This window comes from Capra hircus, chromosome 5 (genome assembly GCF_001704415.2).
Source record: "Capra hircus breed San Clemente chromosome 5, ASM170441v1, whole genome shotgun sequence".
Classification (NCBI taxonomy): Eukaryota; Metazoa; Chordata; class Mammalia; order Artiodactyla; family Bovidae; genus Capra; species Capra hircus.
In genome coordinates, this window is record NC_030812.1 from 40,756,998 (window position 1) to 40,771,804 (window position 14,807).

The 14,807-nt window shown below is 36.4% G+C and overlaps 1 protein-coding gene across 1 annotated transcript in view; it reads left to right on the top strand.

Moving 5' to 3' along the window:
• SLC2A13 (solute carrier family 2 member 13) overlaps window positions 1–14,807 on the top strand; it is a 504,156-nt gene that overhangs the window by 379,489 nt on the left and 109,860 nt on the right. Inside the window, exon 7 of the mRNA XM_018047921.1 lies at window positions 7,895–8,020. Coding sequence (XP_017903410.1) covers window positions 7,895–8,020 — 126 coding nt within the window. The remainder of the gene's footprint in view (window positions 1–7,894; window positions 8,021–14,807) is intronic.

The following is a 14,807-nucleotide window of genomic DNA, read 5'->3' on the forward strand; positions in this document are numbered from 1 at the left end:
AGAAGAAGGTACATTTGGTTAAGAGCCTGAGTGCCTGTGAAATATATAAATGACTGGTTAAATGAAAATAGGACATCGTTTCTCTTGCTTAGACACTAAGCTGCCTTTTATTCTGCCTTTTTTTTTTACTTTAATTGGAAGTATTCAAAATTTTTAGAACCAGTTTTTTTTTCCTAAATATGTGCATACTTATTTTTCTCCCTTCAAAAAAAAAAAAAGGTCAGATTAACAAGTTAAACCCTTCCTTGAAACTGACAAGAAAAGAACTTTTTGGTTCTAATTGTAGCTATTGTCTGGATTATATATTTTCCGATCTCCTAGTAGAGTTTCTAGTACACTGTGCTAGTTTCCCCAGCAGTTTCATCCTGTAGTATAACACTGTCTATTGTATAATATACCCAACTGAAAGTGTCCACAGTCAAAAACAATAGCATGCATTCTTAACACAATTATCTACTACTATTTCTCTTTAAATATCATTTACGACGTCCTTTTACTATGAAATTTTGCAGGCTATTATGTAAAAGAGAGCTCTCTTTTTGTATGGCTCTCTTCTTGGGGCTTCAAGGCAATTGGCCCTTGCAGCTTCTATTTCTGCAAGTGAGTTATCAGAATTGCTAACCAGTTCCATTTGGGTTGTGGATTAAATGTTTGCAAATGGCAGCTTTAGCCTCTGGCAATTTAAAAGCAGGGCTTAGCTTGAAGTACCATTTGACAATTGGTTTTACTTTCTTTTAATTTCTTTACCAAAATATCTCAGATATTCACTCCTAATTACCCACCCCAAAAATTTTTCATTAATGAGAAGAAAGAGATTAATGAATCTACAGTGTGCCTTGTTTTAGAGAGCTATCATCATTTGATTCTTTCTATAAACATGCATTGGGTATCTAGGCTACAATGAGATTGTGCAGTTGCAGAGTTGGTAAGCATGGCTTTTTCCCTTGGATCCTTGCAAACCAGTCAATAAAGAACATTGTGCGTTCTATAGTAGAGGTGTGCACAGAGGAAGAATGAAGGTCATCACCATCATCTGTACTACATATTGACTTGGAGGAGATTTAAAAGAGAAGAATCTCCATTTTATGTAATTTAGCAATTCTTTTAAAAAACAGTTTCTTAAAGTAGGGCACACTTACAATCTTTGCCCTTGAAATAAATATGTAAGAGTAAATATTTGTGAGATGTTATAGCATCCTAATATGTTTTACACTGTTAAAGTTTGTGTGAATTTAAAATGAGAGTATATACATTTCTGTATTTTCCTTTCATGTAGAGTCTTGCAACCAGGTGAGTTCTTAGAGATCATGTGCTCTTGGGATGGGAAACTTGAAGTCCAGAATTTAGGACTCACTCCAGGTCATACTGTGAAAGGGGACAAATAGGGCCTAAGATATAAGTCTGTTTTTTATTATATATATATATATATGTATATATATATATATTTAATCTGTGCTTGGAATATTTTTATGAGCACTGATTTTATAACAATATATTTAAATTCTCAGCTTTTATATTTAGGAAATTTCATGTAAACTTATGAGGTCATATTCAAGAAAGCATTAAAGAGCAAATCGTAAAAAAAAATAGCCACTTCTAGAAATTGTCCCTTTTTTTCAATCCTATTTGTTAAGCTCACAGTTATGATATATGCTTTCTGTAAAAGGTCAATTAGCAGATTCCCCACGATATTTAAAGTTCTGTGTTATCTTCCAAATGTCAAGTCCAACTTAGAAATGTTACATTTGGGAGAATTTTGCCATAAGATAGTCCATATGATGAAAAATATATATTCCAGGTCAAGGATAAGGGAATGATAAGAAATCATACTCTCTCTCCAGGAGTCTGAGAGACTCTGCAGTCCAGATCAGTCAGCCACCTCAGTTCCCAAACAGTGGCCTACTCCCTGAGATGGTGATGAAATTGAACACTGATTGATGAAATTGATTGACCTCTATGAACTGATGTGAAGCAGTACAGAAAGACAGTTTTCATGCTTTTTTAATATAGGAAAGCCTCATATAAACTATGGGCTAAGTTCTAGGAGAGGACTGAATGCATAAAGAGAAGAAAATAACCAATGGGATAAAGCGTTGGTCCCAGTAAAGGCCAAGGGGACTAAGATTTAAAGTTCTAGTAGAATTCTGACCTTCAAACAATTCTTTTTCAGAGCCTGGAGGAAAAGAAGTGAGGATAGCTGTGGCTATAGATATCTTTGTTCAGTCTGAATTTAAAGTTTAAAAGTTCATTCCTAATCCCTTCAGTTTTTACTGGGAAGCAAGAAAGACATAAATCTAAAAGATTTGTAAAAGGATTAGGATTGGAAGAAAGTTGTGGGCATTTGGGATATCAGTTATGGGACTGAGAGCAAGTAGTCGTTTCCATGCAGCAGTGAAGATCGAGCTTCAGCTGAATACTGTACATGTATAGCGTTACTAGTATTCCTGGTTATGTTAATTCTCCACCTGTGCAAAGCAATTTAGATACAGAAAGTAAGAACAAAGATGGTTAGAAAGAACCAGACATAAAAGTTTATAGGCAAGAGAACCTAAATTCAAAAGCCTTCAGGGTCTGGTGGTTAATGTGATTTAATGCGAAAGTCTGACAGAGAAGGACTCAAAGCTGTGAAGTCATTGAAGCGTCAGGAAGAAAGGAGTGTGGGAAATCTCTGGGACAAAGAACAGTTATTCTAGGAATAAGAAAGGAATCTTGAAGGAAAGGAATAACAAATCTATATGTATGGTTTAAATCAGGGACCAGCAAACTTCTTGTAAAGAGTAAGATAGCAAATATCTGTGGCTTTGCAGGCCATATAGATTCTGTTATACTTCTCAGCTCTACCCTTTAAGTTGTAGGCATTCATAGATAAGTAAACAAATGGGCATTGCTATGTTTCAATAAAACTTTATTTTAAAAATGGGCTGAGTTATATTTGTCTCAAAGGCCATAGTTTGCTGACTCCTGTTCTAGATAATGACCATTTCCAGGATGTGGGCGAAGTTAAGTGGTTAGAAACCAATGGGTTACAATGTTATAAGATTAGTATATTGGTTATAAACCATCTAAAACTAACAGACACTGAGCGAACACTTCACCCAAGAACAGAATAACACATTCTTCATAAGTGTACAAGAAGCATTGTCCAAGCTAGGTCATATGCTAGGCTGCAAAATGAGCCTAGGTAAATTTTTAAAGAATTAAAATCATACAGAATATGTTCTCTGATCACAATTGGGTGAAATTAGAAATCACAGATAACTAATAAAGAAATCTAGGAAATTCACAAGCATGTGAAAATTAAATAACACACTCCTCAATTGCTAGTGGATCAAAGAAGAAATTACAAGGAAAATTACTAAATAATTTGAGATGGGTGAAAATGAAGACATACCCCACCAAATATGGGATGCAGCTAAAGCAGTGCTTAGGGAGAAATTTATAGCTATAAATGCCTACATTTGAAAGGAGAAAGATATCAAAATCAAAAATCTAATGCTCTATCTTAAGAGAAAGAAGGGACAATAATCAGGTCTGAGATGCCCCGAGGAGATAGAATGGGATGAAAGCCCAGATAAGAGACGTTAACCTTAGCTGAGAAGAGCAGCTTCTCTTTTTAATTGGAGTGTGTGCATGCCTTCTAAGTCACTTCAGTTGTGTCTGACTGTTTGGACAGACAAACCTATGGACTATAAACCATCAGGCTCCTCTGTCCAAGAGATTCTCCAGACAGGAATACTGGAGTGGGTTGCCCTGCTTTCCTCCAGGGCATCTTCTGACCCAGCAATCAAACCTGAGTCTCTTGCTTCTCCTGCATTGGTAGACAAATTCTTTACAAATAGGAAAGTATTAATAGAATGGTTTATATGTTTGCTATAAGATTATAAATTTCCCATTTTTAACCACTTTCATCTGTTTTCTCTGTAAAACTTGAGTTCCTTTGCAGAGAGTAAAGAGAAATGAAGCATTGGAGATCTGAGGAATAGTTTTTGTGCCAAATGGTTGAAATAGTCCTCCAATGGAGTTGACTAGGGAAAACTATTAAGAATTTTAGGCTGTTGAGGATCCTTTTGAGGCTGGTAGTAGTATGTTATAGAGGAACTACTGGATCTTCCTTGCTGTGTAATTCCTTCAGTTGCATTGGGTATGCAGGTAAAGGCACAGAAAAGGCAAGTGTTGACATTCATATAATAGCTAAATGGGTGAGATAAGAAGATAAATAGGCAGGGAAATTTAGGATATTGAAATGATGAGTCATGGGCAATAAGCTAGTTAAGGACAGAACTAAAGAAAAAAGTAGCTTGCTTCCAGTTCAAGATGGTGGAATAGAAAGATGTACATTTATCTCCTCCTGCAAAAGTACCAAAATCACAACTAGCTGTTGAATATCCATTGACAGGAGGACTCTGGAACCCACCAAAAAAAGATACCTCATATCCAAAGACAAAGAAGCCACAAGAAGATGGTAGGAGGGGTACAATCATGATAAAATCAAATCTCATATCTGCAGTGTGGGTAACCCACAAACTGGAGAATAATAATACCAAAGAAGTTCTCCCACTCTTAGGTAGGTTCTGAACCCCACATCAGGGTTCCCAGCCTGGGGATCCAACAATGGGACTGGGAGTCCCCAGCAAATCTGACCTTGAAGACCAGTGGGATTTGACTATAGGACTTCCACAGGAGGGGGAAACAGACTCCTGTCTTGAAGGGTACAAACAAAGTCTTGTGTGTGACAAGACCCAGAGGAAAGGAGCAGTGATCCCACAGGAGACTGAACCAAAACTACCTGCAAGTGTTGGAGGGTCTCCTGTGGAGGTATGGGTTGGCAAGGCCTCACCATAGGCACAGGGCCACTGGCAGCAACAGGCCAGGAAGGTCTCCTTTGGTGTAAACCCTCTTGGAGTTTGCTGTTAACCGTACCATAGAGCCCATGGACCCTGGAACTGGGTCCCCTCAAGCCAAACAGTCCCAGAAGGGAATGCAAACCCAGCCATCAATGTATTATTGGATTAAAGTTTTACTGAGTAATGCCCTGCTTGCTAGAGCAAGACCTAATTTTTCCCTTTGCCAGTCCATCCCATCAGGAAGCTTACACAAGCCTCTTAGCCTCCTCCACCAGAGGACAGACAGAAGAGGCAAGAAGAGCCACAGTCCCACAGCAGCTGGAACAAAAAAGATATTACAGAAAGTAAATCAGGATGAAAAAGCAGAAAGTTATGTCCCAGATTAAGGGAAAAGATAAAACCCTAGAAAAACAGCTAAATGAAATAGAGATAGGCAACCTTCTAGATAAAGAATTCAGAATAATGATAGTGAAGGTGATCTGGGATCTTGCAAAACAATGGAGAAGATGCAAGAAATGTTTACTAAAGACCTGTAGGAACTAAAGAACAAACAAAGAGAAGTGAATAATACAAGAGATGGAATCAATAGCAGAGTAACTGAAGCAGAAGTATGACCTAGAGGTCAGAATGGTGGAAATCACTGCCACAGAACAGAATATAGATAAAGGACACATAGTAATCAAACTGACAAAAATTAAAGACAATAGGTAACTGGTTTGGGGCCTTTTATGGGAAATAAGTATTTTTCAAAAAAATTTAAATAGTCATTTCTCTACAAATGGGTGAATTGACATTTGCCAAATAATTATCATTTAAAGCCACTGAAACCATCAGGGGTTTTAATTCTACTTCATATGGGCAGAATAAATGAACAAAATACTAGTAGGAATGATCTTCCCTTCCAAATTAGCCTAGTCTAGTTCTTAAAGCCAGAAGCTCAGAGTACTTCTCATGATTTCTGTTTTATTCTGTTTATCATAGGTATAGACAATTTTAGGTTCACAATACTGTATCACATTTCTAAAGTATGTTGATCTTTCAGTAGGCTTTGAAAGACCTTTTTTTTTTTTTTTTTTTGACTGCAGCCATGAAATTAAAAGACGCTTACTCCTTGGAAGGAAAGTTATGACCAACCTAGATAGCATATTGAAAAGCAGAGATATTACTTTGCCAACAAAGGTCCGTCTAGTCAAAGCCATGGTTTTTCGAATGGTCAGGTATGGATGTGAGACTTGGACTGTGAAGAAAGCTGAGCACCAAAGAATTGGTGCTTTTGAACTGTGGTGTTGGAGAAGACTCTTGAGAGTCCCTTGGACTGCAAGGAGATCCAACCAGTCCATCCTAAAGGAGATCAGTCCTGGGTGTTCATTGGAACGACTGATGCTGAAGCTGAAACTCCAATACTTTGGCCACCTCATGCAAAGAGTTGACTCATTGGAAAAGACCCTGATGCTGGGAAAGATTGGGGGCAGGAGGAGAAGGGGGAGACAGAGGATGAGATGACTGGATGGCATCACTGACTCAATGGACGTGAGTTTGAGTGAACTCTGGGAGTTGGTGATGGGGAGGCCTGGCGTGCTGTGATGCATGGGTTTGCAAAGAGTCGGACACGACTGTGTGACTGAACTGAACTGAGCTGAAAGTCTCATTAAAAATAGACTATTTATAAAGATTTACAGACAGAATGGCAGTGTCTAATTTTTAAACAATGCCAGTCTTTTCCATTTAGCTAAATGCATCAAAGAAGTAGTTTGATTTTGATGATTCATGTCTTTTTCAGATAGCTTGCATTAGTTCTTACCCTGTTTCTCTCCCACACCCCACTGTGTAATTACTCGTACAAAGTAGATATTTAATAAGTCTGTACTGACTTATCTGTAATTATGTAATAAGTTGTTCCCTGAAATACTCTTCTTTCTACTTCTTTCCCTGGTAAATTTCTCTTATGATCCAGCTCAAATATCGTCTCTGAAATTATCCCCCATTCTTACAGGCAAATAATCAGGTCTCTGCCCTTATTTCTGTTTTCTATCATATCATCATTATTAGCAGGTATAGCTGTTTCTTATCCTTGCCTTTTATCTACCAAGGAGCAGAGCAGGGACTTTAATTTATTCATCTTAGGGTCTCCATACCTTGTATGTGCCTACGGTGTATAAAGTGTTCCAGGTTTGTCTGGCAAACAGTATGATAGTGAGGAAACTCATTCTACAAGCACACTGTTGGCTTATGTTGGAAAATCCTGCTCTCTAAAGGATTTTGCCTCTTTAAAATTTTCCTGAAGTTAGGATATTGCTGTTAGGTGAGCAATGATTAGTTGGTAATGGCTCTGTAATCCAACAGTGGATGGGAAAATTTAGCCTTTTCACCTATACCAACCTTTATTCTTTTCTCTTTTTCAGAAAAATTTATGCAGTTTTTAAAGGTTACAACTTCTTTTAATTAAGCATACAACATAGTTGATTTTCAATATATATTTATTAAAAATACAAGTATCTCCCAGGATGTTAACTCTGACCATTCTTACAGTGGTGGCATTTTTAACTTTTTGCTCTAGATGTAATTTTTTTTTCATTCTTTGAATTTTCTATTTCATGGTTTATATTAGGAAAAAATTCCATTTTTGAAAAGATATGGTACATGATGGGAACATTTAAGAGAAGTAAAGGCTTTGGTACAGTTTGGAACCAGGTAGCTGGTTCAAAATGGACCAGTCCGTGCTCTGGTAACAAATCTCAGTGGCTCAGGAAAGCAAAAGTGTATTTGCTGCTGGCAGATTGGAGTTCTTCTACATACAATATTGCGCATCCAGTCCACCTCCATTTCACAGCCGTTTCCAAAGTTGCTGCATCCAGAATAGGGAGAGATAGAAGAAATCAGCCAGTTCTCACCTGCCTTATCACAAGTTATTTACCAGAGCCAAAGCGAGTCACATGGCCCCAAGCTTACTGCAGAGTAGCGTGGAAAATGCAGGAGAGCACATAGAATACAGTGTGTGCTGAGCATCAGTTGTCTCTGTTAACATGACTACAATTCATTTCATTTTACAGTTACTGTAACGAATGTATGTTGGATCCAGACTGCGGTTTCTGTTATCAGATGAATAAATCAACCGTCATTGACTCTTCCTGTGTTCCAGTTAATAAAGCATCCACAAATGAGGCAGCCTGGGGCAGGTATGTTGCTCATTACGTACCATAAGAATATACAATAAAATTTCAGCTTGAGACTTATTTTTAAACTTGCAGAATGACTGCACTTTTACACTCTACTTCTTTTAAATTGGTCTTCTTTAAAAGTATCTTTGTTCTTTATAACTACAGTACTTTGCAATATATTCTGATAAGAGTGGGTAGAAATATTGCAACTGTGTGCTTCACAAACTTAGCTTATAAACTCAAGCCTAGACTTCAGGAGATCCAAATTCCAGACCCAACTCTGTTCTAATAAGCTACAGGAGTCTGGACCTTGAGACAAGTATTGCTAAGTATTGCCACAGGAGTTTCTCCTACTGGGTATTTTTAAATTATACCAATAATTTCCAAACTCCCAAACTTAGGTGAAAGACAGAAAATTGTGAAGTCACAGTGAATTACTATCATATTGTACATTTCTGGAAGTCAGAGAAATTAAACAAAATAAGAATAAAGTTGGTAATTATGGGCATGTATGAGAAACTGAATCTTTCTCTTTTTCACAGATCCCATTGGTTTAGAGTAGGCACATAAATGAAACATTTGTGTAGAACAAATATCCCATATTTATGAGGTAACATTCATATTCATAGATACAGAAACATGTAAATATTATTTGACATGGGTTTTGTGTTTTAAATTCTCAAAAAAAGATTACCAAAAAAAGATTTTCAAAAAAAGATTACCAGGCTCTCATGCTGTCTGCCTCCTAATACTGGGGAAGGCAATGAAATCTGTAATAAAGTGCTTGTATCTCCTAGGAGCCAGAAAATATAATATGTCATTATTAATAATTATGCTGTTGTCATTAGTTATTTTATTATGGAATTATTCCAAAGTAGTAGTAGTAAACTATATGATATTGAGTGAAAATCCAGATCACATTTTAAATATACTGATTAAAAAGAAACTTGAAAGAGCTTCTTTTAAAAACACCTAGTATATGCTTTTCATTAGTCAAGCTTTATTAGGAAGTTAATTGATTAATTATTTCTGAATGTAATACTTTACAGTTTTAATCCTTTTGATTTTTTTCAATAGAAGAAGCCTGAAAGTTTCTAGTCAAGAATTATGAACAATGTGAAATCTGTGTATGTAGTTTCCTGTACTTCATAGAATTAATTTAAAAACTTATGGAGACACTAAAATTATGTTTATTTTTTCACAAGGTTTATAGGTCGGTGGTCTCAAAATAAGAGTTTATTCTTTTTGCAACTAACAAACTTTACAACTTTTTAACAGCAATGTGTATTACTTCTTTTATTTACACCTATTTTAGATTTTATTTATATTTTTGTACCATTATTCCTGGACTACACCCACTACTAGAGAAAAGTAAAAATAGATAATACCCAAGTAGGAAAAATACAAAGAACTAAACATATATACAAGAAACTTTTATGCTTGTGGAATATTATTAATAGAATAATAACCTAAAAATCTTTACGGGCTACCTCGGAAAGAAAACAGATTTTCTCACTCTTCTCTGTGCTGAGCAGCAATCTTCCTCTTAGCTTGGTCACCATACTGGGTTGCCTCAATCTATCCTACAAAGAAAACAAAAAATGCAAGATGTGTTTACCATGAAAAATTCCTACAACAGATTCTCCAATTGTAGATAAAATAGCATTCATTATATTTTTGTTTATTTTGTTGATAGGTTTTATGCAATTACCTAGAATGGGATATTCAGGGGAAAATCTACCTTTACCTTGGATTCCTATTTGAGCTATGGTATTTATAGATGTTTTAGGGTCAAGTATTGAGGCACTTCAATGACATAATCACAGATCTCTGTTGTTCAGTTGCCAAGTCATGTCTGATGCTTGCGACCTCATGGACTGCAGCACGCCAGGCTTCCCTGTCCTTCACTATCTTTCAGAGTTTGCTCAGACTCATGTCCATTGTGTCGATGATGCCATCAAACCATCTCATCTTCTGCTGCCCCCTTCTCCTGTTGTCTTTAATCTTTCCCAGCATCGGGGTTTTTCCAGTGAGTCGGCTCTTCACATCAGGTGGCCAAAGTATTGGAATTCTTAGTTCTTCACGTACTTCAAGACTTCACATACTTCAAGACTAGCTTGAAGGATTTTGAGCATTACCTTGCTAGCATGTGAAATGAGCACAACTTCACAGTAATTTGAACATTCTTTGGCATTGCCCTTCTTGGGGGATGGAATGAAAACTGGCCTTTTCCAGTCCTGTGGCCACTGCTGAGTTTTCCAAATTTGCTGGCAACCTGAGTGCAGCACTTTAATGGCATCATCTTTCATGATTTGAAATAGCTGAGTTGGAATCCCATCACCTCCACTAGCTTTGTTCGTAGTAATCCTTATAAGGCCCACTTGACTTCACACTCCAGGTTGTCTGGCTAAGTGAATAAGCAAACCATCATGGTTATCCGAGTCATTAAGACCTTTTTTGAATAGTTATTTTGTGTATTCTTGCCACCTCTTCTTAATCCTTTCTGCTTCTGTTAGATCCTTGCCTTTTCTGTCCTTTATTGTACCCATACTTGCAAGAAATATTCCCTTGTTATCTTCAATTTTCTTGAAGAGATCTCTTTTCTTTCCCATTCTGTTGTTTTCCTCTATTTCTTTGCATTGTTCACATAAGAAATCTTCTTGCATATTTTTTTCTTGGGGATGGTTTTGATCACTGCCTTCTGTACAATGTTACAAACCTCCATCCATAGTTTTTCTGGTTTTTTTCATAGTTTTTCTGGTAGGCATTCTATCAGATCTAATCCCTGGAATCTATTCATTATCTCCACTGTATAATCGTAAGGGATTTGATTTAGGTCATACCTGAATTGCCTAATGGTTTTCCCTACTTTCTTCAGTTTAAGCCTGAATTTTGCAATAAGGAGCTGATCATCTGAGCCATAGTCAGCTCCAGGTCTTGTTTTTGCTGTCTATATAGAGCTTCTCCATCTTCAGCTGCAAAGAATCTCTAGTTTTAACCATTTCCTGAAAAACACCAGATAGAAGGGTAATACCATTCGTGATGAAGAGTATGCTGATTTTTATCTCAACATAATGAAAAGCATTTGTCCATATAATTAACTACAATTAATTTGAAATAAAACTTTGTCAATCAGTATGCTTTTCTATGTAAACGTATGTGCTCAGTTGCTTCAGTCTTGTCCAAGTCTTTGCCACCCTGTGAACTGTATGTAGCCTGACAGGTTCCTCTTTGCATGAGATTCTCTAAGCAAGAATACTCAAGGATTGAACCCACATCTCCTGCATCTCCTCATTGCAGATGGATTCTTTACTACTGAGCCACCAGGAAAGCCTTTTATATTTTAATCAAAAAGTTTTTTGTTTATCCTTGTTCTCCAAAAAAGATATACAAATGACAAAGCTCATGAAAAACTGTTCAGCAGCACTAATTATTAGGGAAATGCAAGTCAAAACTACAGTGAAGTATTATCTTAGATGCCTTAGGATAAAAAACAAATAACAAAGAAAATAAAACAATAACTGTTGTGGAAGATGTGGAAAAATTGGAAACTATATGCACTGTAGATAGGAATATAAAATGGTGCAGCCACAATGGAAAACAGTGTGGCAGTTTTTACATAATTTCAAGATAAAATTATATGTCATCTAATAATTCCACTTTGGGTATACATCCAAAAGCACTGAAAATAAGATCTTGAAGTTTTATTTGAATACCGTATTTACAGCAGCATTGTTCACAATAGCCAGAAGTTGGAAGCGACTCAAATGCTACTTGACAGACAGATGGATAAGCAAACTGTATATACATACAATTATACATATTTAAAGAAAAGAAATTCTGGCTACTACAACATGAATGAGCCTTGAATACAAGAGATGATGAGTGAAATGAGCAAATACCAAATGAATCCATTAACATGAGGGACCTAGAGTACTCAGCTTTATAAAGGAGGAATGAAGAATAGTAGTCGCCACAAGCACAGGGAAGAAGGAAATAGGGAGTTGTTGTTAATGGTTATGGGGTTTCAGTTTTGGAAAATGGAATGAGTTTTGGAGATTGCTTACACAATAAGGTGAATATACTTACTGCTGAACTATACAGTTTAAAATGATTAAATATTTAAATAGTTAATTAAGATAGTAAATTTTGTATATTGTGTATTTTACAATTAAAAATTTTTTAAAAGGAAAAGCCATGTTAAAATCATTTAACATACTTCTAGAAAATTCAGTACACTGAACTAATAGAAAATTTTTCCTCCTGCCCATCATCGTCTGCATCTCCCACACGCACCCCACACAGAGGCAAATATAGGTTTTAACTCACAGCTGAACTTGAGAGAAATGCCCAAATGCTACCAGTGAGAGTGAGAGCAGCAAAAGCCCATGTGGAAACCCAACAGCATACAAGAATATCAGAACGGAAGGCAGTCTAAAAGGTGAGAGGCTAGTGATTTAGGTACTAAGAAGACAAAACTCCAAGTCTTGCCTCTAGAGCTATGATGGGCCACCTAGGCTCTGAAACAGAAACAAGAAAATCTGTTGGACTGTGCTGGGCAAAACTCTGTGACCCACTTGGGACCTTGAGTTGAAACAGTGTCACACATGAGAAAGCAAAACCAGAAGCCTTTACTATAGGGAAATGTGGCTTCTAATTTCATACTGCCCTTGTGAAGGGGAACCATCAGTTGAAAACCATGAATAGTAAAAAATCAAAATGTGGATCCCAAATTGGAGACATCCATAAAGCTAGCTTAGCAAACATGCAGTTATCAGAACCCCGGACATATGAGACTTCGACCGAAAGCAAATATGAGATAGCAGTAAAAAATATTAAACTATATCAGTTTATGAAAGAAAGCTACCACGTGTGACAGACAGAAGAATGAACACAAAAAGAACCTTACAAAAAAGAAAAAAAAAAAAGAACCTTACATTACCAAAAAAAAATTTAAGAGACTTTAAAATAATATGTTTAAAAGAAAAAAAAAAGGATATAGTATAATTCTTTCAATTATACTGAAAGTTGCACACTTATAATTTGCACATTGTATATGTATTTGTGTATGTATGTGTCTATAGGAGAAGGGAATGGCAACCTACTCCAGTACTCTTGCCTGGAAAATCCCATGGACGGAGGAGCCTGGTAGGCTGCAGTCCATGAGGTTGCTCAGAGTCGGACACAACTGAACGACTTCAGTTTTACTTTTCACTTTCATGCATTGGAGAGGAAATGGCAACCCACTCCAGTATTCTTGCCTGGAGAATCCCATGGACAGAGGAGCCTGACAGGCTACAGTCCATGGGATTGCAAGAGTTGGACACAACTTAGTGACTAAACCACCTAAACCACAACCAACAGATAAGTACATTAGAGTACTTTCTGTTTATTTGTCTATGTCTATTCATCCACCTCTTTTTCTTCTGGCTTTCTATACACAAAATTATAAATAATCTATTCTGGAACTTCAAACATCCTGATTCTTTAAAAGTATTGCTAATTAGGATACTTTCTTAATGTGCTGATTCAGTGTTTGTTTCCTATAATATAACATTTTTGCTCTGTAATTAAATACATCAGAATAGCTACATAGATCCTTATTTGGCAGTTCATTGTTCTAACTTGTGCTGATTCCTGGTTTATTGTATTCATTCAACAGATATTTTTCTCAAAGCTGCACTCTGATGCAACACCCAGCCTGTTTTCCCAGCCACCCACCTCTCTTCCATATAGAATTCTAGTCAGTCAAAACCCTCTGCTATCACCCTAATATCCAATATGATTTCCCATCTCTTTGCCTTTCCTCATTCTGTGCGTTCTGCCTAGGATTTATCCTCCTCTCTCTTTTGAATCTCTGCCTCTGACTTCTATGGATTATTTTTTGCCCAGATCAGATATCACCTTTTTCCCTTGAAGTCTCTTTGATTAGCCCCTGAGAACAATGCTTATTATATCCCCTGTTTTCCTCTAGCACTTAACTGTCTAACGTATGATAATTATATTGTATTATATGATAGTGATTTGAGTTTGGATGTATCTTTTCTCTTAGATTATAAATTCCAGTGTTCATATCCTGCACTATTTTAAATCCCTCAGTGCCTTACCAGATAATTCAGTCAATAATTATTTTATAAAAAATGGAAAAGGCTGCCATCACCAGAAATTTTATAAGGGTTTGAAAATACCAAAGTTCCAAATGAGAGGATACAATGTTCCCATCATTTTATTTTAGTGATATCATCTACATTCTTATTTATTTCTAAGAAAGGAAACCTCTAAAGGAAAAATGGGAGTGACATGGTTTTAATAAACAATGTTAAATGTTTACCTGGTACTCATGAAAGCACTCAGAAAGTAGTGAAAAATAAAAATCATGTACTCCTGATATGCATACTATGCATTACTTGTAGTCATACTACATGAAAAAATACCTTTTTTTGAACTGGAGGGTAATTGCTTGACAATGTTGTGTTTCTGCCATGCAGCAGCACGAATCAGCTGTACATAATCAGCCATACATATATCCCCTCCATCTTCTGCCTTCCTCCCACCCACACAACTCACCCTCTAAGTCATCACAGAGCACCAGACTGAACTCTCTGCATTATCTAGCAACTTCCCATAAGCTATTTTACACATGGTAAAGTATGTATTTGATAATTATTGGAAAAAATATTTAGCACATTTCCTTGAAACATTCATTGGTATACCAGGGAAGCAATATTTCTATGCTGACAGTATATAATATTATAGAAGTAGACCAAATAGCAAAAGGAAGTTTCCGCTTTATCACATTTTGTGT